Source organism: Diprion similis, chromosome 6 (assembly GCF_021155765.1).
Source record: "Diprion similis isolate iyDipSimi1 chromosome 6, iyDipSimi1.1, whole genome shotgun sequence".
NCBI lineage: Eukaryota > Metazoa > Arthropoda > Insecta > Hymenoptera > Diprionidae > Diprion > Diprion similis.
This window is the reverse complement of record NC_060110.1, coordinates 14,209,312-14,236,082: the sequence shown is the minus strand read 5'-3', so window position 1 is coordinate 14,236,082 and position 26,771 is coordinate 14,209,312. Positions and strand designations below refer to the sequence as shown.

Here is a 26,771-nt window from a genome sequence, read left to right as displayed (position 1 = left end):
TTTATTTTTTCACGTTCGTCTCATTCACGCCAATCTACACACTTTACATGCAGACATATATGCGAATATATAACTGCATCACTTCCGTTCTTTTTTCTTTTTGTTTCAACATTTTCCGTTATACGTCCAAATTTTCGCCATACACATATATCTGTTTTTGATGTATGCATGTGTTGTTTCTGTACACATAAGTAGGTGTTATAAACAGATCGGATTTAAATCTCGTCAAATTCGCTGCAAGTAATGCGATTAATTATCTGTACAAACCTCCTACACTGGATTTATTGAACGGATATATGATTCGTTCGAGAAGCCTTAATCTGCAACTTTAACGCGAAAGGCAAGAATGTTTATCGAAATTTACCTTGGTCCTCCGTACCATTTAAAAATAGGTTAATATCCCTATACACTCTTCGAATCACGCGCAATCGTGGCAGTTGTCTTTTTTCAACTATATAGATATTATTATTATTATTAATCAATAAAATTTGATTTATTCGTTAAATAAATCTTCACTTCTTTATCGAGGTATAGCGATCCGCTTTACGAGCATGTACCCCTCGATTTTATTTTTATTTTTATTTTTCATTTTCATCTCGTTAATTTTTTCACTCTCTGTAATTATTACTATAATTACCACCTATCACTCGTACAAAACGCGTCTTTTTTTAAGTTTAAAAACTCGATATAAATAACGGTAATAATAATAATAATAATTGTAATAATAATAATGGCAACATTAGCGATACCGTAATAACAATGAAGAAATAAAATAACAATAATGAGAATAATGATAACAATAAAATTTATCGATCTAGCATTGGCGATACTGCCAATGATAATAACAATAATAATGATAATCATGTGTAGTATTAAAGTACCTGTTACTATAAATAATTATAATACACAATTAAGCCCATATCCACTATCCTGCATGATTTTCATACATAAATTTCGTAACGACAGGCGTATTCATAGACACGTCCCTACACATAGGCAGATCATTTTGATGCATAATCTAGTAGATACGAAATTGATATAAGATGCAAATAAATAATGAAACTCCTTTGGTTGGTTGAGATGCTCTCGGCTGGAGATCGATGGGAAGACACAAATCGATGTTGCTGGCGCCTGAAATAAGAACAATTCACGTATTACAGTTTGTGACGCCACCGCAAATGGCATTGCGGCGTTTAAGTTCATGCGATCCGGTTGCGTCGGATATAAATGAATATTTCAAAATAACAATCAAAAACGTAGACGACTTATAACCCGGACGAGATCGAGGTCATCCTGGGGCGATATCGCGTCGTTTAGCATTCGTCACAGTTATAGCTGAATCGTGAGGTACTCATATAGTGTACCTATGTGGAATGTGTCAGTATATATGAGTTCACATAAGTATTGTATTTTTATTTTTCGACTCTTGTTCCTTATTTGCATTATAATCCGAAATTCTTTTGTCTCTAGCTTATTGTTAGATGACTGCCGATAGTCGATAGATCACAATGTACTAGTTTTCTTTTACTAGGTCGACAAATATCCTACTGCAGATGGGCTTTGATCCGGCTTGTAGCAGAAAACGACTCGCGAGAATTAAGGAAAGCAACGTATTTACGTGCGTCCGTCACGAACGAGCGTTTGATTATAATTAGATTAAGATGAAGCACGTTAAGACGAGGTAATCGATATGGAAACTAATACCAAGTGTCGCTATCTGTTGTCGCGGACTAGAAAATCTCTGTTAGCGCTGTCGCTAACTGTTACAACTCTAATCCACAAGTTCAACGTCGATAGTTTGCACCGAATAATTCACCCGGAACTTGCTTGTTCAAATAGCAGTGATAATAATGACGATGATCGAAATGTTTTCTCTATTCGCAAAGCTACCTGTCAACTTCTCCGATTCGTGGGTGTCAATGGATGTCAGGCCTATAACTGCATCACAACTGCTCATTGGCTAGTGTCGTGTGACGCAACAGAAAGTAGTTATGACAGTTGAATAATAAAGCAGACATGTGGATAAAAACTTCTACTTCAAATAAAACAAATAGTGAAAATTGTTTCATTTCAAAATTAAAAACGGCTCCATTGATAACTTCAGTTCTTGTAGTCTTACGCCTAAGAATGGTATATGAAAACAATGTATCGCTCATGTTATTACTGTCAAGGCTCTAGTTTTTACTGTTTGAGCGCAACTTGTCGTTAACCTCGACGTAATTGTTATGTCCGATTATATCATATAATTATCACCGTATTTCCGAAGGACCGTAACCATAGAGTACGGCCTACAAAGATGGCTGACTGGATGGTACCCAGCGGGACCCGACGGTCCGTGACGATAACAGTGCTTTAAGTTTTCACCATTTGTTACGTCTTAAGGAAAACATAAGACGCCTTGCTAGCCGTGGCGAATCATACGGGCAGGGAGGGCAGGCCTAAAACAACAAACGAACCGTGCTCGCGTACAAGCTAGTTAAATTAATTCAGCTCGTCGTTGTGATCGGTAGAGCGCGCCTGCTGCTCGGTCACTCGAGGTGAGGTAAGACGCTCCCTACAGAATCGACAGACCGTCTGGCTGGCCACATGCATACGTAATACATATGTATGTACTACCGGTGTCCTGGTTTTTCCCGCATATACCTACCGATCCCGCGACCCATGATTAAAACGAACGGAGTGATTCCAGAAGCTGTCTGCCCATCTAATATTTGGGTCCTTAACGGCGTCGTATACCAACTATACTTTAAACAACTTAACTAGCTTGTATAACTTCCGAGTGTATAATTAAGCATATTATTTGTTGCCGCAGTCGAATTATAAGAGGATACCCCGCGAAAAACGTTCACGATATTGCCAAACACGTACTCCACATATTTACGATATGCTGTGCAATAACGTGGCCACGTTGTTTTTATACTTGTAACACAGTAGCCGCTTCTCCCAGGGTTTCATCGTCTCAAGCATCATGAGAACACCGGAAACTCGGGGCTCATTCCTAACGCCCTGTCACTCTGTCGTGGCTATTGTTAGCATAACATCAAAGTGATAGCTAAGGAGAACGATGAGACGCCTCGGCATGGCGGCAATAACTTTTTCCAGATAATGGTAAAATTCGTTCAAACGCATAATAAAAATAGATAAAGAACGACATAGAGTATCGAGGCTCGCAACTGCAGGTTGACTAAATTTAGAACCAAGCTCTTCGTCGGACGAGGGAAACAACAATTCTCTCCAGAACGGCGCGGGAACCAAAGACCGAAGACCGATCGCCCAGCTCCGATGGCCAGTTTATAAAACAGTCTCTCGGGGCCGCAGGGTAACGAGACTCTACACACCGTCGCCAGAGCGGTGCCGGTGGCCGTTCCTATCTGTCTATCGAGCAATAGAGGAATATTTTAAGACTGCATGCTTGCCGCGCTCCAAATAGGAGCGGCCCACCACCCCCCTCCTCGGCCAGAGCCCCCCAAACCGCGTCACGTGTAGTGGCGTTGCTTTCCGAACTCGCGGGCACCTCGCCGATAATTTATTGTTAAGGTTCGTCCTCAGCTAGGGCAGATGATGAGATTCTGTGCGAATAGTGTAAGCTTCAATGAGTTTCGAAACTTACGGATTTTTGGCTACGCCTCCTGGAGCTCGCCTTTAATGCCGGGGACGCTGTGATGATGCCTCGATGCCAACTTGTTGGCCAGGTCGTGCATCACGTCCCTGTATATCACTGTGTCCAGATTCTCCCCTAGCATGTAGAGGAGGAACCAGTCTCCCATTTTACTCCGTCTGACTATCGTCTCCACAGCTTCTCTTCGGACGAGGCGAAATCTCAGTCTCAACAGGTAGACCCTCATTCGTGGTGAGAATATTATCACGATCTGTGGTGGGCCAAAGATAAACATTACTTATGTACGCTTGATGGAGTCCGTCGTCAACGCGAGATGTTGATTCAAGGATTTACCGCAGAGCTGCACGCGCATATCAATTCACGCCGAAACTTTACGACATTGAGTGCGTTTGCTTGTACCTTTTGCAAAATCCAGTAGCCGCTTCGAGCGATAATGGTACTCATGGCACGGCAGTAAATGCGAAATGACTCGTTACAGGGATATAGTGCTGATACTTTGGATAAATGTGAAACTGATTTCCGAAGCAAAGCATCATTGATACTCGTTATTGCGATTAATTTTGCGGTGTGCAAAACATTTCATAGTCTGTATGAATTTCAAAAGGTTGAATATTCCATACTCCGTTCATACCCCCGATTTCTCAATATTTGTAACAACATGCCTCCAATAACCTCATGACTGAGCCTTGATCTTTAAAGGATGCTTATGTGATGACGTCAACTGCTGCCATCGGCATTTCCGGCATACCGGGATTCTTGACGTAGGTTATATCAAACCCATGATTCACGAGATTACTTAGAGTCAAAGACCGTTGACAAGATTGATATCCTCACAAGACACTAGAACGGAAATTGAAAAATTTTGAGGACCTACGTACCCTGTACACGACGGTCATGAAGCTTAGAGCACCGAGAAGTAGGAACCAAAACCAGAGGAAGACATAAATCTTCTCGTTTACTACGTTCAGAGGCAGTATGCAGACTGCGTCATGTTTCTCCACCTCCCCGCCAACTCCGTACTTGTAAAAAGTACACTTCGTCATCCGCGGAAAGACGAAGATCATCGGATCGACTCGGTCCTCCTGGTCGGATTCAAGGAACCTCAGAACGTCGATACCAAAGGTCAGGAATGCTCCATCGAAGAACCGGTTCATTAGAAACATTTGACCTGTGCAAAAAAAAAAAATTTAAATCAGGCACTGCTGTTTCCGACAATCGTTGCTTGCGATGTAACACGCCCGATGAGATACCAGTTGCATTGCCAACAGATCTGAAGGTGAAAACACTAGACATGTGATTCCATTAGACCATGTACCACTCGTTCGGACGAGGGGCGTCGTCTCCGACTGATACGAGTCAAAGAGCAAACTCTGGGTCGTAGGAAACGTTTAGAGATCACAGAGGTACATTGTTCTGATAGCCGGTTCTAAGATTACTGTGACGTTGCCAGTTGTATGCCTGCCAAATCGCTATAAATAGTTCATTCATTTACCGATCTTTTTTTTACGCTTGCAATGAATAAAATCAGCTTATATCGTTATAGCCCATCAACTATTCGTCAAGTGATATACATAGGGTATATACATATCGCTAAACTTGGGACGGACAATTCACCCGGCACCTATGTATGTCAGACTGAATTACTCCGGGCTAGCAACAGAGGAAAGGAGAAACGAAAGGAAGAAAAAAAAAGAGAAAAAATTCATGCGTGCTCGAACTTCGTGGAATAAGTTATTTACCAATGACGTTAATGAGGGCCAAAACCTCACAGAGGTAGTACCTATACGCCCACCAGTTGTGGTACCTCAGGTTTTCCCACAAATAATCTAGTAGCAGCTTCTTCTTTTGTTTCTTTTCGACTTCTGAGCAGATGCCAATATCCAGATCCATCATAAGCGCGTGGATCTTCCCACCTTCCCATCCTTTCCACAACCATCGCGGTGTGTAGAACAGAATTGCCTGTAACAAAATTGGCCAAGTTTGGTAAATGAAAAGGTCAATAAAAGTATCTCAACGAATAACACATACAGAAATAAATATTCACAACTCGTGCAATGAGCTTCTAATCACACCAATCCATTGTTCGCCATGTTTGTACAGACATTTTGAAGCCGGTGTCAATGCACCTACGTTCACGTGCGAGAAACAAAACACGTATTCAACGTTCGCGCGTCTGCGAATGAGGCTTTAGTTTTTCCATATCATAAGCTTTTTGGCACGACTCCAAATCTTACAGTTCCGTCGCCCGCGTTCGTATCGGCCACCGACTACTAGCCGCTTGACCTAAACATATGGACCCTAAGTACTGGATTCGCACATACCGCCTTACCTCGACTTACATAAAACAGAGGATGTGTTTTAGGATGCCATTAGAGCACGCTTTGGCATCCTTTTAATTCCACTTTGCAAGTTATTATATCGTTTCCAAGAATAATTTTAATGTTACTCTCGACTACCGATACATTTCACTTATCACTTTCATTTTGGCATTCGTCTTCCTCTTATGCCGAGAGTGTGGAGGATATATAAGACGGACATATACGAATGCCATTTTTCAGCTCTCAGCTCTCGAGTAACTGGATCTTGTTTCATAATAGCATAGCTTCCAGCTATCGCATGTATTACCTCCCTTTGATCTAATAAATGTACCCGTTCAAAAGTACGAATGACGGTATTGGACAGGATCAATAAATGTGTATAAAAATGTGTGCGTGCAGACTAATGTGTTGAGAATGATGGTTTACTTCAAGAAGGACGGTCTCTGTATGTGTAACTATCAGCCTAAGAAAACAGGAAGCAGAAGCTTCCTGCTGTCACGTGCGGTGTTTTACTTTTCACCTCTTGGTCAAATTCATCTCTCGGAATATTAAAAGTTCATATAAAATCTTTCCGGTTATGAGAACGACGCCGATTTACGTACGAGTGGCAATAAAGGCGGATACGAGCCACGCTATATTAAATAGCCTAAGAGCATGAGTTGAACCTGCAACCAATTGCCTGCAAGAGTATTGTGAAGTTTCAAATTTTACATGTCATGAGTTTCTGCCAAGTGCAAATGACAGGAACAAATTACTGTTCCAGAAAGGGATTTGATGGCGCAATTATGGGCAAATACTTTTCACCTGTTCCCCAACCTGTACATCATGTACGCTGCGTAACAGCGATCCATTTTCAATCACCGGTCACGATTGTAAAGACCCAATTACGTTGCGACACATGTGGCACTGGCTTGTGACATAGGATTACCAACTCGTTTCAATTTACGTATCTCCCATCGATATGCATTTACCCCTTCGCCGATAAGCTAGGATACGAATGTTCTTTGAAACGTGCAAATCAATCATTCCAACAATGTTTATGGCATAGCGGTGCAGATTACAAATATCTTACAGAGTTCTATACACGGTTTACCCACTTAAAAGAGCGTAAAAATTATAGTGGACAGGCCGAGTACAGTACGAGAAAACGATATACAGTACACAAGAACGAGTCGTCTTTTTATGTGATCACTTTAAAAGTACCTCACAGATGAAAAAAAAAAAATTATGAAGTGAAAATCTAGAACCACAATATTTCAAATCAGATACAAAGAAAAATACTATTCTTGGCCTGGACTAAAATGGCTTTAGCCCAGAGAATTCGTAGCAGACTTCAAAAGCCTTCGAGGCGTAATGCGGTCAGCATTTGGCCACGACTTATTTTTATTTTAAGTAGACTTCGCGAATTAGGATTCAGAAGACTGGACAGGTAATAAGCGAAAATTGTCTTAGGTAGGGCAGGATGTATGTAGGGCACAATACATATCGGTGAATTATACCGTTGCATGTACTTCGTGTTGTATTTACTAAGGAAAGACAAGCCGCGGCTTACTTGGAAGAGAAGTGCGAAGATGACCCACTGATAGTATTTGTGCTGTTTGACCAAGGGCTGTGGACCGTGGCCATGGACGACAGCTTTACTATTGAAAACACCCGGGTATGGAACCGCCTGACCCAGGCTCATGTTGAACGCGTGTACCATGCTGTACGTCGTGTGTAACCAGCAAAACGTCTCCAATACTATTTTGTCGACAGAACCAGCAGCTTCGCAGTGAATTGGTGATCCGGATAAGCTCTTGCATGCCAATGTCAAGCAACTAGCCAATAGTAGAGCGACTGTGGCTCGGTAATGTAGTCGGAAGATCAGCGTGTCTTCAGAAACCCGTTGGACCTTGAACAACGATCTGATCGAGCCAAAGATATCGATCATTTTTAGCATGATCGGCATACTCCCTCTAGATTTTCCAACAGGGATGCGAATCGCGTAGATTTTTCGCCGTCGGAACCACTCGCAGTGTTCAGCCTCCGTGACATAGAGGCTTTTGCCGCGTGTGTTGACTTTAAGAAGTGTCAATCCAGCCGGGGATCAGCACCACATTGATCACTGAAGACAAATTATTATTCCGATCGAAGATCAAGTTTAGTGGCAGACTGTAGATGCGCAACTTTACCCTTCTTATTAACATTTTCACAAACGCATCTTTCGACCTTCACTGTTTTGTATTCTTTTGACAGTTGCAGCCTCTTGAATTTTCTCCTCTATCAAGTCAAGGTTTCAGGTACTGTATGACCAGCTGAAATCCTGTTCGATTCCTTATCGATACTTCTCCTTTTTGACCAGGTGTTTTTTGATTTGCTGCTGGGACAACTGCTGCACTTTACAATTCTTTACATCAATCAGTATCCTGCAGGGCTCTTACAGATTGCTAAGAAAGTCGCAGCAAATTGTGGTAGTTTCGGTTTGGGAGGAAATGAAGAAGCACGGAGAAGTAACGATGTAGAAACAAGGTAAGGAACACAATCTTAGGACGGAATAAACACGTGGAACACAGAGCCAAGCTGTTAGAAGACTGAGGAGAGACTTGAGGGGCCTCCTTAGACCTCCCTTGGCCTCCCTTGGCCCCCCTTGGCCTCCCTGGTTCCCTTGGCCTCAACTACGACTACTCCGAGTCTAGGACGACTTACACGCAAGACACGACTTATATTATCTCCGTCCAATACTTGCCCTCACAGAGTCTTGTAAACGGGTGCCAACCAGGGTGAGATTTCAGATTAACTAGGTGCGCCGGGTGCGGTAGTGTTGGTCAGGAAATTAAAAACTTCCAAAAACTTAGCGAAATGAGAACGGATGAAAGATCGTAAAGCAGATATGATACGACCGTCGGAGAAGGAAGGGATTAAAGTTCACATGACCTAATGGCAGACTTGAAATCGGTACAGTGTTTCGAATTTACTGTGAAAAAACAGTCGATTATGGTGTTCTCAATTGCAGATTCTCGATAACCGGATGAAGATGATCGGATGACGACAAGGGAGGGAATAAGAGGACCGTGTACGCCAACTCCCTGTGTCATGCGAAAGGTGAAATCAATCTCAAGGAGTGTACCTCCTAATAGATTTAAGCCAAGCACACTGTAGGTATCCGGGTAGGATCGACCTGCGTAGGTAAATATGTATACGTACATAGGTTTATGTACGGATTATATGATTGAAGAGTGCTCTTTTCGGAGGCCTTAGATGCTAAGATTAGCTAAATCTTTTCGGGAGCATCGATAATGGACTTTGAAAACGGCCGACACTCTGACACGTTTTGTCAATTATCACATAAGTGTGCCAGTCGATTTTCAACGATTATTTATTGTCCATTCGCTTATCCCACTTTATTTGCCTGATATAAATAAAGGCACGCTTGACAGTAAAATGGCGGTTAAACAATTTCGGAACGTTATTATTTGTAGAAAGGTGCCACACACGTTTGCATTTCTTTATGTTTAATCCGCCACTCAGGAATTTACGGCACTTTTAATTACCTATTGATAATTAATAACCATCCTCGACGCGAAGCTGTTTTACACCCTAATAAAATTGACGAGTAAAACAGTGAATACTACCAACATGTGGCATAAATGTGATTCGCGTTAATTCCTCTCGTTGCTATATAAACGGTTGAAGTACGCTCTCGACATCGATAATTCTTCCACTTTTCCGACGTTGCCTATAAGAGTCATCCTGAGTGGCAAGCACTCTTGTCTCAATTCGCCCACGTCAAGATGCGTACGTGGCCTAGTCACAGGTCTTCATAAACGCAATAAACTCAATGGATCGTTGTTTCCCGCTCACGAACGCTTCCCAGAAGGCATCGTCTTCTGGATGATTTAGTTCGTTTTGCAAGAATGGTTCCGAAATTCGTGGAGTCCTGCTCCATTTCATTTTGCTTCGCTGTTAATTTAAGCCAGCCGTTAAAAGTCACTTCTTATATATAATTTTAGTCTCAACGTGTCCATTTGAATCACCAATTTTACGGTGTACTGAATAATACTTGCGTTGACTTAGTACAACAGGGAAAGGCCAAGCTGCAATACAAGCTTAGAGTACAAGACGAAGAACAACTGATTTATGCGTTTTTTGTTTGATCTCTAATTAAAATATTCGAAACTACTACGCAACGCTTCTTATAATCGCGACATCAAATCCACCTACCGTTGGGATTGCTTTTGACCGTTCGCTCATTATACAATGTTGTTAAACATAAATTACCTTTTTATACCGCCAGATACGTAGACACCATATTTCAATTTAAGTACAATCGTGAGGCTGGCAGCAAAAATGGCCAAAGTTGATTAAATACGTTTTGCACTTCTTGCCCAGATTTGTGTCCATTTAATACAGTGCAACTCCTTACAGACCGTCCGCCGTGTATATTCAACGTGTTTCCTTACTATTTAGTTACGCTCCAAAAGGCACAATAATAAAAATCTCTTTGATGAATGGCGGCCGTTGTAATCGGGTAATTTTTATCGTAACGTATCACTAAGCAAACGAAGTTTTCTAATAAACGACTCTAAAGCCAGAACATTTCTAACAATAACATATTCCAAGTTACAACTGTGTGCAAGACATTTGAAAGAACCGTTTGAAAAACGATGTTTAAGATGTGAGAAGAAGACTTCAAACGTTTTTCAGCGTACACGTCTCTATCAATACTGTAATTGTCTTTTTGTTTTCCTCCTTTTATTTTCTTTTCTAATTTACCCCCAGTGAAAAGGATTGAATGTAAGTTTCACACTTTCGTTTCGGACTGTTATAACATTCCTTTGATATATAAAATCCGAACTGCAGACCGACATGCGAGAAAAGGAGGGCCTCGAAAAGACATTACTAGCTTTTCTGGAAAGAAAACCAGACAAAAAAGCCATCAAATTAAGATACCGTGCCTAGGGAATATTCTTCCCGCTATAACCGCTCGAAGAATACGACCCCTGGACCCCGAGCAATACAGATGCTTGTGGGATTTACGTGAAGCGTCGCGACGGTGAAGTTTGAGCGAGGCATTCCATCACTGTTAAAGTTAGGTGTGTTAGGTGTGTTATTGCTCTCCAACCATTCTCGGACCCAAGTCCCCTGACGTGCAGCTTCGAATAGTAGTGATAGATGACCTGCGGTCAGGCGCTCGAAAGTCAAGTAGAAGAGGATCGTGGCGGTCAGGCGTGGAAGCAAGCAAGCAAGTAGTAGCGGGACGACGCGACGCGGACGGTCGAGTGGCCGACGGCATGGCAGGGAGAAGTACGGTGACGAAGAAGGTGCGAGCGACTGAACCGGAAGTGTTGAGCTTGGCTTATTAAAGCGGAGCCTGTACGCGGCGACGTGTTTTGCAGAGCGTTTAAGTCCTGCAAACGCGGTGCTTCGCCACGCGTGTAATTGTGTTTTCCGCCCCGCGGCCACGTTCCCACTTACAACTGTTAGGTGTGTATGTATATGTATACATATACTTTGCCTGTAAATCTCCCGTAGAATTCGTTTTCGCTCATCTCGAGTGAAAAGCGACGCGAGCTATTTGCAATTAGGTGCTCGACGCCGCGTGACTCGGTGGAAAAACGTAGAAATGAATTTGGACACTGAAACTTGAGGACAGGGAAGAATCAGACCCACTCTCATCTCTTCGCCTCGTTTCCACATTGAAACTTGGATCTGCGATTTGGTGCCCGTCTGTTCTCGTTTGCGATCATGCATGATGACTCTTGCCCGGTTGTGAAATACTCTGAAAACTTCAGAAGTCCTGCAGATAGTCAACCGCAACTTTAATGAGCCTCCGGACTATTAGCGTCCGAGAATTATTGCGCTTTGAGTCGCGCTCATACAAGATCCAATTAAAATTGAACAAAATTTGATACACAAACGCGATTTGCTTGCAGAGTAGTGACCTTACTACGTTATTTATTATCCTTCGTGAATAAATTATCACATGTTCTCCGAATTCATTTGCAGGAATAAAGAAAAGGAGAGAAAAATATTGAGAAGAAGTCACGCATTTTTCACTACGTTTATTTGTATAGTTCGCCAAAGTGTGCGACGATCGTCAAACCTCGCGCGTCACTTGGCGGCTCTCCGCGATGAGCGACGCGTGTGCAGCCTCTTAGCAGTCATCGCGGTACGAGTCGCTGATGCAAAAATACGAGAGAAAAGGGCGCGACGACACCTGCTGGACTCAGATGACGCCGAAAATTAGACATCCAGGTCATTGTCAAACTATTGTTGGAAAAGCACGCGGGTCAGGCGTGTAAGGCAGGGAGGCTCGCTCTGGCCTTGGCCGGAAAACTTTCCCTAATACGTCCACCTTGGAAGTTTGAAAAAATATGCCGTGCGTCATGCCAAACGAGGGGTTATTCTTCACGACCCGTATAGCCAACAGCTACGCTATCATTCGCGTAGTTCGATTATGGGCTGTCTATTGTCGAGGGAAATTTTTCTATTGTATATACATGAATCGTTTCAAATTGAACTTCTCAAGAGATTCACAATTACCGTAGAAGTGTTGTAAATATCTATCCGTAGAAAAACTAATTTCGTAGATATTCAACCAGCTTGTCCTACAATGGTGAAATTTTCAAGCGTGCAAATTATTTGTCACAAAAAGATCCTGCTGGCACCTCTCGAAGTTTAACGTCTTACACGGGATGCCGATGAATTGACCGCTGTAAGTAGACATGATTGATAAAACTTTGCCGTATCACCGGACGCCATCACATCAATAGTTACCGTTGTATCATTGATCATTATTGCCACACGTGACACAACTCAGTGATCGCGAGACCCGTGAAGGAATCGGTGCTTAAAAGAGAAATATGCCCGCTTAGGGTTTCCTTCTTGGCAATGAACTAGTCTGGTTATAAGCTGATATAGTAAGCCGCGTGACCGCAAACCCCACGACCACCACCCCCTTTCACAGGTAACCTTCCCAACGACTCCATTTAGACATGGTCACAATATATTACTTTCCATGTAATTATGATTGTCTAACAGAAATTCAGCCTTGACACCATCCGGGACTACTTCGATACAATCGAAGCCACTCAGCCCCGCGGCTGTGTTAGAAGATTCGCCAAACGTTAAGAAGGGTGTAAGCCTTTTACAGCGGCTCGGCGTACCTCATATATCTGTTGAATCAATGTGCAGAAGACTCTGTAAACGAAAATTGTATTCCATGTTTTTTCTGACCAAAAATATTCTGTCTTATGTATTGAAAATTCAGTGAAATAGGTCGACTGATGAGGTTTTTTTTTCTTTTGTGATTACGGCATAAATTCCTTTGCTAAAATCGATCAAAACTGCAGCACAACTTTGTCAAGCAAGAATCTGGAACGATGTGAATCGATTGACTTTGACAATGGCGTCGAAAGATGGTTAATAAACCGCGATGGATGATTGGTCCGACGCAAGCGTCTACATAGATATGTTACACCTGACTTCACACGTTCGGGTATTCAGACTAATGTTTCCGTCCGATGGGAAAATCGTTCGACTCAGGATCAGAGAGCCGGAGATGAAAGGAGTTGGCGGTTAATTAACGAGTCGCGGGAATACCGGAGGAAACGTAAACTCTAGATGCCCCGGGGACGATGCGAAGACTGATGAAAGGGTGTCCCTAATTCAATCGAGCGCATCTTCCCGGCATGTCTTGGCCCCCAACCGGCCGAAGTTTGTATCGATGTTTACTGAACTCGAGGTTTCGCTTACAAGGCGATGCCTGGCCGTCGACACATTCTAAGGGCAGAACTATAACGCAATTTTTTCGCACCTCAGATCGGTCGAGGTCGACACAGGCGATAAAGACTTACGGCGGATTTACGCCCGGTTGAAATAAAACTGAGTGCAAGGCTGTGAGAAGATTGAACGGTTGAGTGAGAGTTACCTGGAGGAAGAGCATGAAGCAGACCCACTGATAGTACCTGTAGACCTTCTTCTCACTCTCCGGATGGGCCTTGGAGTTGTCGACTCCGGGAAATGGCACTTCCGAGCCCTCCTTCTTTTTATAGGCCGCTGTTATCGTGTATGTGCTATGAATCCAGCAGTAGGTATTCAGGACATCCTCCGGCAGGTCCTTGCTGTGAATACAGTCTATCGGATTGCCGACGTACTGCCGGGTGGTAACGATCAGGGAGAAGGCGACGAGCAGCATGACAGTGATGCTGTAGTGGAGTCTGAATACCGCCGAGTCGATGTGGATGTGAGAAACTTTGATTAGGTTCTTCAGACCGCGAAATATGTCCAACATCTTGACGCACTACGATCCCGTCGCACAGCGGGTCCTCGTCTCCGAAGTTGAGCAGAATATCACCGAATAATCCTCAGGCACCGGGAGTCCCAGAGTTCTCCGCGTTGCGGCCGGTGGATTTGTCGAGGCACTCGCTGCGAAGCACCTTGGCGACGATATTCCGTACTTCGAAAGTTTTAGGGTGACTTTAATTGTTCTCATATCGAGTCGTATGGTTTGAATGTGTTTTATTTTAAGGAACTAGACGATTGTTACACTGCGGCTACGCGTTGATACTTTGATAAAAAATTATCTACAAACGTGTGCAAATTTTCCGCGCCGTATCCGAGCGCGCTCCTTTATTTTCGCGGTTCAGGTGTTCCTGCGACATCAACGTTATACGCGAGCGCGAACGGACGGATGGGCTCAGATTAATCTTGTCAGAGAGCGGGGCGATCATCACGTGTTATTTGTCTCCATTCCGCTAAGATTCTTCGAGGACCAAGCGGGTGTTCTCGGGTCGTTCATCCTCCTCCTCGTATTATAGATAAAGCCGGGTACCCGAAAACGCCAACGATCTCGTCGACAGGGCGGTCGGAGTCTTAGTGGTGTCCAATATTTCAAACTCTTTTGACTAATTTTCGAGTTGACAAATTGCTCTCGTTCCGTAAAAAGTTCCTCTGTGTGGCCCTTCCCTCACCCTTCGTTTCGTGCAGTTTTACAACAGTCGAAAACCAAAGTAAAGTTACGATTCGATGAAAACGTCGCTCGACAGGGGGAACTAATTTTATTTTATTTTTCTGTTCTACTAACTGCCGAAGTGGCGTCGAACGAAACCTTGGGAGAAGGAAAAATAAGAAAAATGATAATGGCAACGCCGGCGTCAAGAAAAAGAGATAAAACTGTTGAATCGATGCCGAAAGCTGTCGTTACCAACGCGAGTAAACCCGAATCGACGGTTTCCGTACCGCACAATTGTAGTAACAATAAAGCTCTGATTCTCTAGTCCGACTTGAGGCCGCGGAACGATGCGGTCAGAACGCTGTTTCTCATCAGCCTGTCTCTTGACTCTCTTCTCCGGGTCATTTTGTTCTATTGTACCCACGCTTACAGTCACGATGCTATTTTCGTTGATCCGCGTACTACATATGCAATTCGCGACCAAGACTAAGTGGGCATATGAATCCCGATCGTACCCTCGCGCAGAAATGTTTTGAGGACAGAAATTACAGAAATAGAGCGGAAACCGAGGCGAGCTCGGGGCTCAGCGTCTTTTCGTCGGTAATCCGCGATTCTCTTGATTCTCCTGCGCGCAAGGATATTATATACCAACGAGTATAGAGGGCGAGCTATCCCGAAAGGCCGCGGACAAGTTTGCGGTGCTTTAACACAGCGAGGAAAGAATACTTGCATCGATGGCAAGAAATGAGGCTATAGCCGGGAGAACCCGTACAACATCTCTCGTAAATATATCAACGAATAGTAAACAATTTCGTAGGCGGCAAGCAGGGCGGCTCTGATTCACGCTACGTAAGTACTCCAGGAAGCTGACACGACCGGATCTTCGTCTACCGAAACCCCACCATCTTCGAGGAACAAAGCTTTTTCAACGAATCCAACCAGCCTCGGGCTTCTGGTCGCAAGTTATCGTTTATTTACTCGCTGGCGCGTCATGACGCAACGGGATACCCAAAGTTTATCAAACGCGACGTCAGATTGTTTCAAACCAGTCGACGAGCTGCGGAGGTGAACGTGGAGCGTTTTCAAACGGTTGAAAAATCCGTAACTTCGAGGGATGGAAGTTCCTGTATCTTGAAAAGCAGCCAGCCTCGTATCTCGTCCGCGGCTATTTCCTCGTTACCAAATCTGACAGTCGCGGCGAGTCGATATTTCAGATTTCCCACTCACTCTGTGACCGCGGTGCGGAACTGACCGGATCTTTTGCACCTGGGTAAAGCAGTGCTGAAACGCGGCCCTTGATCTCTGTCGTATGCTCTCCCTTCGGTCACACCTCAACCCCCGAAAAGGGCGGGTTTGGTAAATTCCTTTAGCGTTGAGTCAAGTGAATAATATTCTTGACCAACCCACTTCGCAGGGACTGCCGATTTCTCCACGTTCCGTCGAACCCAGTGACGCCAAATTGTAGTCCAACTGATCGCGCACCGCCAACCACGATTCGTTCACCGTCAAAACCAACTTTCAAAACTCTCGATACTCGTCGACGGACGATATAAATTTTGGAAATCTCTCGGCTAAAGGCGAGCCGACAGACTGACTGGCTGGCCACGCACTCGACGGCCCGGTCCCTCCGTGGAGGACCAGAGGTGGAGGCAAGCGGCTCCAGGAATAGAACGGATCCCAAAGTCCAAGTCGAGCGCGCGCTCTCGGACAGGCATATACTCGTGAAAGCCAGGTTTTATATAGGGCCACGCGCCCCGCGTATTCGAAACCAAGCCAAGCAAAAGCTCTTATCAAGTATTAACTATCAAAATTCAACTACAAGTAGCGATCTGCTGCGCCTCGCAGATGCGGGGACGCGGAACTGCGGAATTCCGACGGTCTGCAATTTGAATCTAGCAGTTTGTATCGTTCGTCTCCGTCCTCGATGACGGTCATCGTTGACGACATAGAATTTACAAGCAAGTTTTTAAATCATCCATCCATCCATTCCTTCGTTAAAAAAGATTTCTACCCGTTCCTGTGCTTCGGAATTTTTTTAAAATTAATTAAGGAAAATTACAAAGGTATTTTTAAACAAATTTCCGAATAAAAATATAGCAAGAATACTTTTTCTCACCTTCAACTGTACTCTTCAAAGCATATACAGTTAAATTAACCATAAAGATAGCGTCCCAAGGGGGCAACCTTATTTTATAGTTGTGATAAACAACTATATAATCGAACAAAAAATTATTATTATAGCCTGTTTTCTTATGAAAATAGGTGTCTTGACCACAGATAGAAAAAAAAAACATGCAAGCGTCAGCTTGTCCTCACATTTCTTTCAGCAGAGGCTCGAGTGAAATAAAAAATATGAATGAATTGCGAGATTTTCTTTGATGTATAGTTCGAAAATTATCGCGTGTGTGCGTGCAGATGTTTTTTTCTTTATTTTTCTTTTTCAATTTTAACCTTGTGATTTGTTACTTTTTAATTTTCAAACTAATTTCACACTGTTTTGCAACATTGGTGTAATATATTGTTCTCAGAATTTCAACTGATTCAGACGTTGGAAAAGCACTACCTCGACGATTTAATTCCGTGGAATATTATAAATTTATTTTATCACAAACATATCTCACGGCTTAGCAGAACCGATTATACACAGACTCTATATACCTGCTGTGAAATGGGTTCATAGATTGCAAGGAATATTTTTTCAATATTGTAGAATGATTAATTCTGTGATGATTGCCAGTATTCTAATGCAATGTCTTAAGAATTTTGCCACAAAATTTTATTTTTTATTCAGACTTTAGGATCAAACAAATCCGAAAACATTCGAGCACGTGTATTTCAGTGCAACTAAAATATATGTTTCTACGTCTGACTCCGCACCCTTCTCGAAGCTCATCGTTAGCGGCATTCCGTTAGCTATAAAAACTGAACAAAACAGATAGAAAGCTGGAGACGCAAATACACGCTCGAAAATACACCCCACGCGCTATTGCAGCTTATCTGCAACGAGGGGTAATGTACGTAGTTATATACCTACATATATACCAACATGACATATGCTGTTATGACGGTGTACTATATAAAGTCGCTGAATTTACTACATATTATCTTAAAACTCAATGGCAGCGCATGCGTGGCTGCAGATGGATATACGCGTGCGGTTGCCCTCGGACTTGCGTCAGAGCCTTGAAATTAAAGTTTTTCGCGTAAAAAATAAACGTTAAATTTCATTTTCCCGAGACCCCGAGGGTACAACATGGCGGCTGCCCGCAAAGCAACAAATTCAACCTCCTGTCACTTCCAGTATTTATGCCCGTGGGATCTTTCGGCGACGCAGGGACATATATCTGTCCACCCGTGGTCCTATACCCAACGTTTTACGCTTCCAACTCGACGCATCACGTCCGAGGAAATTATAACGTGTATTCACGATTGTTGTGAAAGATTATTCGTGAGATCGGCTAAGCTGTGCGATAAATCTCAAGGATACTGTTGTTTTTTTCTCTTCCTTCATCGTCTAATGAATAGATTTACGCTTCGCGCTTATTTCCGCAGAAATAGATAAATGATACATTCGTACGGGACGCCCAAACAACGCCTGCAGATCGACGAATACGAAAAGTCAAATAGTGACTTAATTTTAGTCCGTGTATTTTCAGTCGATTATAAAGATTTCTAAAAATATTCTCCTCCACTACATAGCTGTGGCATCCGCGGTCTTCCTATCCTTACTCTCAGGACAGTAGCCATGCTGGGTCAACAGAAGTCAACAGCAAGTACAATCGGAAAGGTACGACTTTTTCAACTATTCCAGGTTCAACTGTTTCACACTCGAACACGAATATGAATGACTATTTTTCTCTTTTCAATTCTCTCCAGTGGAAGCTACCGTCTGTCGATTTTCTTTGTCTTGTGGTTTTGAATTCCAGGATTCAGATTTCGTCCAGTCTTTCAAAGTTTCAATAGTTCTCAGCAAGTTCGAAATACTTTCGAATTCTGGTTTCACGAATATACTGAACGTCTTGTAATCCTTCGGAGCTCGAAATGCGGCTTCTATTAAACGTACAAGAAATAAGAATGTGAATTTATTTTTATTAAGTTTGAACTGTAGCTAGTTAAATCGGGATAATGTTTACCCGAAAATAAGAAAACTACATAAAAATTGCGAAACGAGGTAATCGAAAAAATCGTTAAAAAAAAAACGAGAAAAAAAAACGACGAACAGCGAGGGTTAACGGCTGTCGAAATCTACATATCTAAAACAGATAGAAGAAACGGAAAAACTTATCCGAAATCAATCTCGGCTGATCAGCAGGAAAAAATCCGCACGAGGTTTGAATTAATTGTTGAATGAAAATTGACCCGCATATTTCCGTTTAATTTGAAATGAAATGCCAGAGGTACCACGATTTAAAAAAATCTAAAGTACCGTCTCGGGAGTAGAATTTAGTCATCACTCAACACAGCGGTGCCAATGTGCACCGTCGTCGAGGCGGACTGGTCGTCGGATTATTTGATCATTAAGACAACAGAGTAGTGTTCTGAAAATTTCCGAAGCAAGAATCGTCAATCATTTCGTGACCATGGAGGATTGTTTATTAAAGTGTCTCACGACTCGGCTGTAAATACCTGCTAACAATACGACCCACGCCTGATACCAACGAAATGTGGCTCACAGGGAGTTTGAAAACTAGAAAACGAAAACGTGTTGACCGTTCGATTATGTATATTTCTGGACGACAGCGTGTGTAATCGTGCACTGTTACCCCGGTAATAACGCTCGGTGTTAGTACAGCGGCGGGCAACAATTCGCCTACCGACAATTAATAGTGACAGGTGTCACATCAATTTTCAAATAATGACTCCAATATATTCGCGTCCTCAATAATTTCTCAAGCGCGTGTATAGCGCATTGTTTGATAATATTTCGGGCGAGTAGCTGCAGGGTCGAAGTTATCACCGATAGATGATGATGATGATGATGATTATGATCGTCGCCTCGATCATTTCAGGGACGAATCCATGCATCGACAATTGTCTAACTACATAGTTTTCGATAAGTAATTGGGGACTCGATGGACGACGACTGCAATTACGTATTTGTAGACGCCGGTTTGATGACGCACGTACTTCTCAGCTATAACGATCAGTTACGCAAGAGATCAGAAGAGGACCGTGGCTATCTCATCCTCTCTAGGCTTTCCCATAAATTACCACTCTAAGTAGCCAAATCAATTTGTAACACCGACCAACCCCTTCTCATGCAGAGAGTGCAGGCGCCCGTCGATCAGACGTCGATTTTATTTTTAAAAGCCGATCGTTATCTCTTGCAACGAATATATTGCTCTAATAAACCTTGGGAGAAATTATTATTACATTATTACACTTGTGTATTTTCTGCGATGCTGCTTTCGCAACGGGTAGATTAAAGCCCAATTCTATAGCGAAACCAACGATATAATATCCTATATTACAAGGGCAATCTGTCGGGTACAAGCTTCGAGCTTTGCCCGAGGAAGGGTCAAACCCTTCTGCCATTTCAAAGAGTCCGGCAACGTAGTTACCGACCTCTAGAAATTCGCAGATTTCACTCTGGTGAGTCCGGCCCGAGGCTGTTGTTCCTAACGGAATCAAATAACCGGCGATTACGAGTCATTCGAAAAGAAGAGTCAGCAAAGGCGAAGCGAAATTAAAACCCTTAAATGGTGGGTGGTGATATTAACAATGGCTGGTTACGTAAGGCGAAAGGATTTTCTCTTAGCTCACAATACACGTGGGAAATAAAAATATTGTAACTTTGGTCAAATATAAAGAAGGAAGTGAACTCAGTTTGTTTATTCTGAAAATTCCGATCACTGTTTACGTCCAAGTTTATTCTGTAGCCAGGCAACCCACTCGCACAACACGTCAACGTCAAACCTGGGCGAATGTCGCTTGCCAAAAAATATCTTCCACGGCGTTCGGTTATTGACTCCTTTTTTTGGTCACACAATTTCCGGATATTTTACAAAGATTTCGTGTATTTGGAAAACGATAAACAATAAAAGTCCACGATTCAACTAATTCATAACTTGTAGTCCTGAGACCTACAAAATGTTCAATTTAGTCAAAGAAATACGAAATGCATTATCCGAGTTCCAGTTGAAATATTTCTCGTCTGAGTGGACTCAACTTGTTTATTTATTTTAGCGAAATAAATGTTTTGAGCGACTTGTACTTGGGTTGCAAATTTTCTTTCCATCCGTGTTCAGTTATTCGTGACCATATTGAGGATCTTGCAATTGATGGTAAGATTGGTAACACTACGTATATTTCACTGGTATAGTTAAATAATACCTTATCAAAGTAATTCATCATAGAAATACAGCGCAGAATAAATTTCGTTCAGAAATTTGAACAGATCGTATCACCGATCTGACAGTTCAGTACCTACTTCGTACAAAATAAGTTTGGGAGCGAAGGATGTAGGTCATGTACGTCCAAATTCAACGTCCCAAAGAGTAGAACTTTCTTGATATCTTACCGTTGCTATACTACACCCTAGTTAGAAGTTGCGAAAACACACCGAAACTTACCTCATTTTCTTTGGACAAAGGGAAACTCTGTATGTTGCACTGATATACCTGACAGTTCATATCCTGCGGTACATATTTATTATCAAAACTACTTTTGGCTTAACTTCAGAGGGAAAAACTGCTATCGCCTCGTTAACGATATTGCATGTAAGAGTTTATATGTATGTGTACATGTACCTGAAAGAAGAGCGTGAAGGCTACCCATTGGTAATATTTCACGTGTTTCACGACGCTTGAGTGCTCGCCTTGGGGATGTTGATGTCTTGAGGGTCCGACACCAGGGTAAGCCACGTTTATACCACTCAAACCCAGCATGGCGGCTGTTATGAAATATGTACTGTGCACCCAACAGAAGGCGTTAAACACGTTCACAGGAATTTCTCTGCACCATAAGGATCACAATAAAACACAAATATTAGCTATCAGGTTGAAGTCATAACGTTCGATGTCAGTGATTGGTTATTGAATGAGTTTACCTTGTATGATCGCAGTCGATTGGATTCCCCACAGTTTGCCGAGTGCTGATTGTTACAGAAAATATCAATAGCAGTGCCGCCGTTAAACGATGAAGCCTGAAGACGATGCTATCCGTTTGCACTCTGTTCACCTATATCAGAAATTTTGTTTTCGAAAAGGGTTCAATTCTCCTAAAAAAATAATCCTAATATTTTTATAAATATGCATGTTTGTCAAAAAACTATTTCAATTTTCTCACCAAACCTGATCTGAAATACCATAAAACAATTGAGACTCTGCTATACATTTTTTAGCATGAACCAATTTTTCATGTGAAAACTTATAAGGTAATTTGTATAATAATATTGTGAATAGAAATGCAAATATCTTGTCTGAATGCAGTCTACCCTTAAGATTTGATATATGCAGTTTACTCGCTTGGGTATTATAATATTGTTTTTATTTTCTTGATTCTCACTAGTACAACTTTACAGGTTCAAAACCAAAATCGATTATCCTTTGTTATCATATCGATTTACTCCTTCTTGAGGATAGTAACCAATAAACTTGACCTAATATACTTGATAAATTTGCATGTCTCCCGTAGATACGACAATCATCTGTAATTGTTTGTCATTTTAGCTGAGAAAACGAAGTTAAAATAATGTGTGAATCATTATTTTACGATCATGATTTTTATACTGTCATTTTTTTTAAATTTAACCGCTTCTCACAGAAGTCCCTACCTACACCTCTATTCTGCTTATCAAAAACACGAAAAAAAAATAATTGTCGCCAAATATTTTCGAATCCGGAAACAATATCGTGTATAATGAAACCAATCTAACTATTCTTCTTTGTTAAATTTCTTTCTGGGTAACTGAGATTGGGTAGTTTTTTGAAAATTCCTGTTTTCTGGTACTTGAGTTCTCATTTATGAAAAGAATTAAACAGCCTGATCGTTTTGTTAAGCGTCATTAACATTGACGTGTGATTCTGAAAATTAAATCACCGTCGAGTGGGTAAAATAATTTCAACTATCGAGTATAAATTGGAATTCCGACCTAACGCCACTGTGCAGTTCCTCCTGCCGGCAACACACATTGCTTGTCTGTCAAACGTTACTAAGCCCGACAGGCGGAGCAATGATGAATTTATATTGTGGTGATACGCTATACAGGAGTGAGAGGCACATTTGTCGAAAGTGGAGATTTATTATTCTCCCCACGATCCGCTGTCTTGACGGGCGGAATTTCATAATTTCACTTTCACGTCAATATCGAAACACGCTGAGCGTCGGGCAGCGTTCAACCTTAGCCGGGGTTGTCGATCGTCTCGTGTACCGCGTCTTTCATTTTCTTCCTCGACAAATTACGGTTGCGGAACAACATTCGGTGCACGTAATTCACCCCGGTCTGGTTATTAAACGAGACCAACAACAGCGATTTATGAAGTTAATCGCGTGACCGCGTCGAGGATTCTCACTGGAATTTACTCACGTGAGAAAAAAAGTAGAGACTTCTTATAGCGTCCATTGCACTGGAACCGGACTCCTGACCACCGCCGTTTCGCCCCTTCCGACCAGCACCCTTGGTCCTGCCGTTCGCCTTGATCTGATCGAGCTTTTTCTTCACTTGTCGAAACTGTTTCGGCTCGCCGTTCTTCTTCTGATCGTTATCCTGGCGCGCCGACGACGGGTGACCAGATTTGCCCTGCAACTTGTTCGCTCTCATTCCCAGCTGGATCCACTATGATAATTAGTTCCTTGATTTTCATCGCCTCCTAACTTCGACAAGCTGCGTGTGGTCCAGAGCTTTCCCAGCCTCTGGCCCTGTACATGCATCGAATCTGCCAGAAGGCCATTGCTTCACCTTGTCCTTCACGAGGTGCGATTTAGGGGGTTCGTGGAGCACCTGGCGTCGGCTAGGCAACGAACGACTTGCGACATCCTCACCGCGTATCCCCGAGTCTATTGGGCTTTTTGTGCGTGATCGAAGCAATAAAATTCTCTGGTAATCGACACAAGCCCCTTATTCTCAGGGGTCCTGCGAACCTAGACTCCCGACCGATTCACTCGTTCGCTCTTGGATAAAACACTCGATCCTGATGCTCATCGGGACGTCGTTAAATATATGGATTAACGGCCACGCACTGTAACGAACGCATTAGAGGTATAAGAAGAGCGGGTCAGAGGCGCAGGAGGACTTCCAACAAACTGAGAAGAATCTTGGACACGCGGCTCGTCCCCTTGCCAATTCTTGCCTCTGTTTTTATTTTTACACTTTTCATCTTTCCTTGTTTTCTCTCTTAGACTAATTCATTCTACATGCTGCGACCCAAATGTATTAATACGTGTGTATACGCATAATATGTATACATATGTAAATTTCTGATCTAATAATTCAGGCACTCCACTGATCCCGTTGGCTGACCAGTATAACCCATTACGAGGATTTCAGTGCCTTCTATTTCCGTTCCAACAGCTTTACGTATCCAACCTTTTGGAAAAACGGGCCTATTCTGAAATCACGAATATTTCGAAATTGGATGAAAAACTTCACGATAGTACACAGGTTTGTCAGTTATTAGATCAACGGAAGATCAATTGATCACAGTAGAAGCCGAATTCTCGTGCAGTTGCCGTACTCCGGACACTTTAGACGTCTACTAAATTCAAACTATTTCTTCGATTTTGGACGTTAGTTACAAGCTTTTAATATTATTAATTGTGAAACGATCAATTCTGCAATAATTGTTGGCCCCAGTAATGTTTCACAAATGAATCTCAAAATAATCATTTCTTTCTTTCAAGAGTCAATTAACAGTCCATGAAGGTGAAAGCAATTCACTGTACTTTTCACCAATCCATTAAAATCCTCATTAACTTATAGTCAAATCTTGTAAGCTATTAAAATCGGTACCGTTAGTTTACTCAAAGGATTAGGATGCTGCAGAATTACTTATTCTTCCCTGAGTTCTTCCAACTCAGCAAGTAGACGTTTAATTCTTGGAAAAAAATTCAGGTTCACACTACATGGGCATGATGTCACATGGTGTCTCGCGCATGCGCGTTTCAAATCCAACACGACCATTTTACCGGCGATTTTAATCCAATCAGATTTCGTGAAACATTTTCTCTCAAAGTGATCGCAAATTGAAATAATGCATTTATTTCTTCACGGTAATAATCAAGCTTATTTGCAATTTTGATGCAGTAACAACATTTTCACGATCGTCATCAGATTGAGGAATTATATTGGTACTCCGGCAGAGAAACCCAAAGCATAGAAGCGTTTCTCACATTCATGCAGAGACGCGTGTTCGCTCCAGAATTAAATTCCTCAGAACCAGCGTTCGACGTATAACTATTTATTCTCATTGGTGTTGTGGCTGGATTTGAGTGAATCTTCATATGATTCGAATAACCAAGAGATTTTCGTCAGCGCCCTCGTGAGGTCACCGGAGTATATTTATCTGTTAAAGAGGCGGAGGGCCGAGGCCTACCCCACCGCAGTCCGGGATAACTGGGTTAAGGCGAAATCATATTGTCTGAAGACAGCAGCGGAGGAAATCACCTGTGCAGTCTTAACAGCTCTCAGATATAACTGCACGAAGATCCGTCTGCATATAATCGCTCCATTAATTATTTCCCACTCAAGATACAGTAACGAGGCACCTCGTATCGTGCAACTACCCGGCTGACCTATTTTCGCCACACAACAACGATCTCGTGAAAACTGGAGAGCACCGCATACCGACGGCGTTATACTATGTACAAGAGAACCTCTTGTTTGGATATCAAGTCAGGGTATTCGGGGCGACGGAAACTATCATCTTTTATTACACACTTCAATTTCATCCAAGTTGTATTGCACACATTGTCTTTATAGTAAGTCACTAGTGGTGATGTGTGATCAACAGGGAATAACGAGTTCATAGTATTCTGACAGAAGATTTGAAACCTCTTACGACGTAATTAAAGGAAATAAGTTGGGAATTTTTCCGCTTTAATTTTAGATTTATAAAAAAATAGCTCATTAATTGGGAGGCAAAACACTGTAATAGTAACAAGCTAGTGCCAGTGTGTTGATGTTATATGACCGAGAAAAAGTCTCAAACCGTTATCACTGACGAACGTTTTTGAGAATCACGGAATAGCTTTACGCTATCGCGTGAAATTTCTGTAATTAGCTTTTGACGAGCTGATAATACAGATCAAGAAACTTCCCACCTTTGCGATGTACAGACCCCAAATTCTGATACTTTATCTATTCAGAACGTTCATATTTGAGTCCCGAATTATTCAGTCAATAAAGAAAAATATTTACAGTATAATTTTTGCACGAAGAAATTGTATATATGATTTCAGATCATAATATTGATATTCAAATCGCAGTACGATACATCGACGAATATAATCTCTTCATCCTAAAAATTATGACTTCTGATAGTACTTACAAGGTTGAATCGGTTCACTTCGAATTCAACATTTTCATTCAAAATCTTGAAGACTGTTTTATAATTCGAAAATCAGAGATAAATCAGCGGAATTTCTCCCATCACATTCAGTCCACAGTAAGACTAACAATAACTGCTACTACATCATTTGAGTTTTACGGTATCAAGGGACAAAAAGTTGTAATTGGTTTGATTAGGTATCGGTTTTGCGACGTGGAAGTTTTTGTTTTATTGCTATAATTACGAATTTTTAAACGATTTAATGGAAATGCAGGCTGCAGAGCTCATCAAGGCTCTTCAGAAAAACGATTAACGTTTGTATAAACTTCCAGCGAACTTCTGCATTTGTATTTTCACGAACTAATATCACCGTCTGGGTATTTGCATATCAATTTCCATGGATTTTTTTTACCAAC

General features: G+C 42.1%; 1 protein-coding gene across 3 annotated transcripts; it reads right to left on the bottom strand.

Moving 5' to 3' along the window:
* Positions 1 to 830: 830 nt before the first annotated feature.
* Positions 831 to 24,085, bottom strand: LOC124407507 (innexin shaking-B). Of its 3 annotated transcripts, XM_046883716.1 has the most exons (7): positions 23,397 to 24,085; positions 21,918 to 22,048; positions 21,619 to 21,823; positions 5,359 to 5,578; positions 4,498 to 4,787; positions 3,611 to 3,869; positions 831 to 1,131 (listed from the first exon to the last, which is right to left on the bottom strand). In XM_046883716.1, exons 1-6 carry the CDS (start codon positions 23,628 to 23,630, stop codon positions 3,621 to 3,623), a joined length of 1,329 nt encoding a protein of 442 aa, XP_046739672.1. In that variant the 5' UTR covers positions 23,631 to 24,085; the 3' UTR covers positions 831 to 1,131; positions 3,611 to 3,620. The 3 variants fall into 3 exon arrangements, with proteins under 3 accessions (XP_046739672.1, XP_046739674.1, XP_046739673.1); XM_046883718.1 differs by lacking the exons at positions 21,619 to 21,823; positions 21,918 to 22,048; positions 23,397 to 24,085 and adding an exon at positions 13,847 to 16,454; XM_046883717.1 differs by lacking the exons at positions 21,619 to 21,823; positions 21,918 to 22,048; positions 23,397 to 24,085 and adding an exon at positions 7,490 to 8,493.
* Between the last annotated feature and the right edge of the window lie 2,686 nt (positions 24,086 to 26,771).

Coding starts and splice junctions, on each gene's coding strand:
- LOC124407507 (XM_046883716.1), bottom strand. CDS start 23,630: ATGAGAGCGAACAAGTTGCAGGGCAAATCTGGTCACCCGTCGTCGGCG. Junction 21,824..21,917: donor ATCGACTGCGATCATACAAG/GTAAACTCATTC, acceptor CTTATGGTGCAG/AGAAATTCCTGTGAACGTGT. Junction 3,870..4,497: donor TCATGACCGTCGTGTACAGG/GTACGTAGGTCC, acceptor GGCCCACCACAG/ATCGTGATAATATTCTCACC.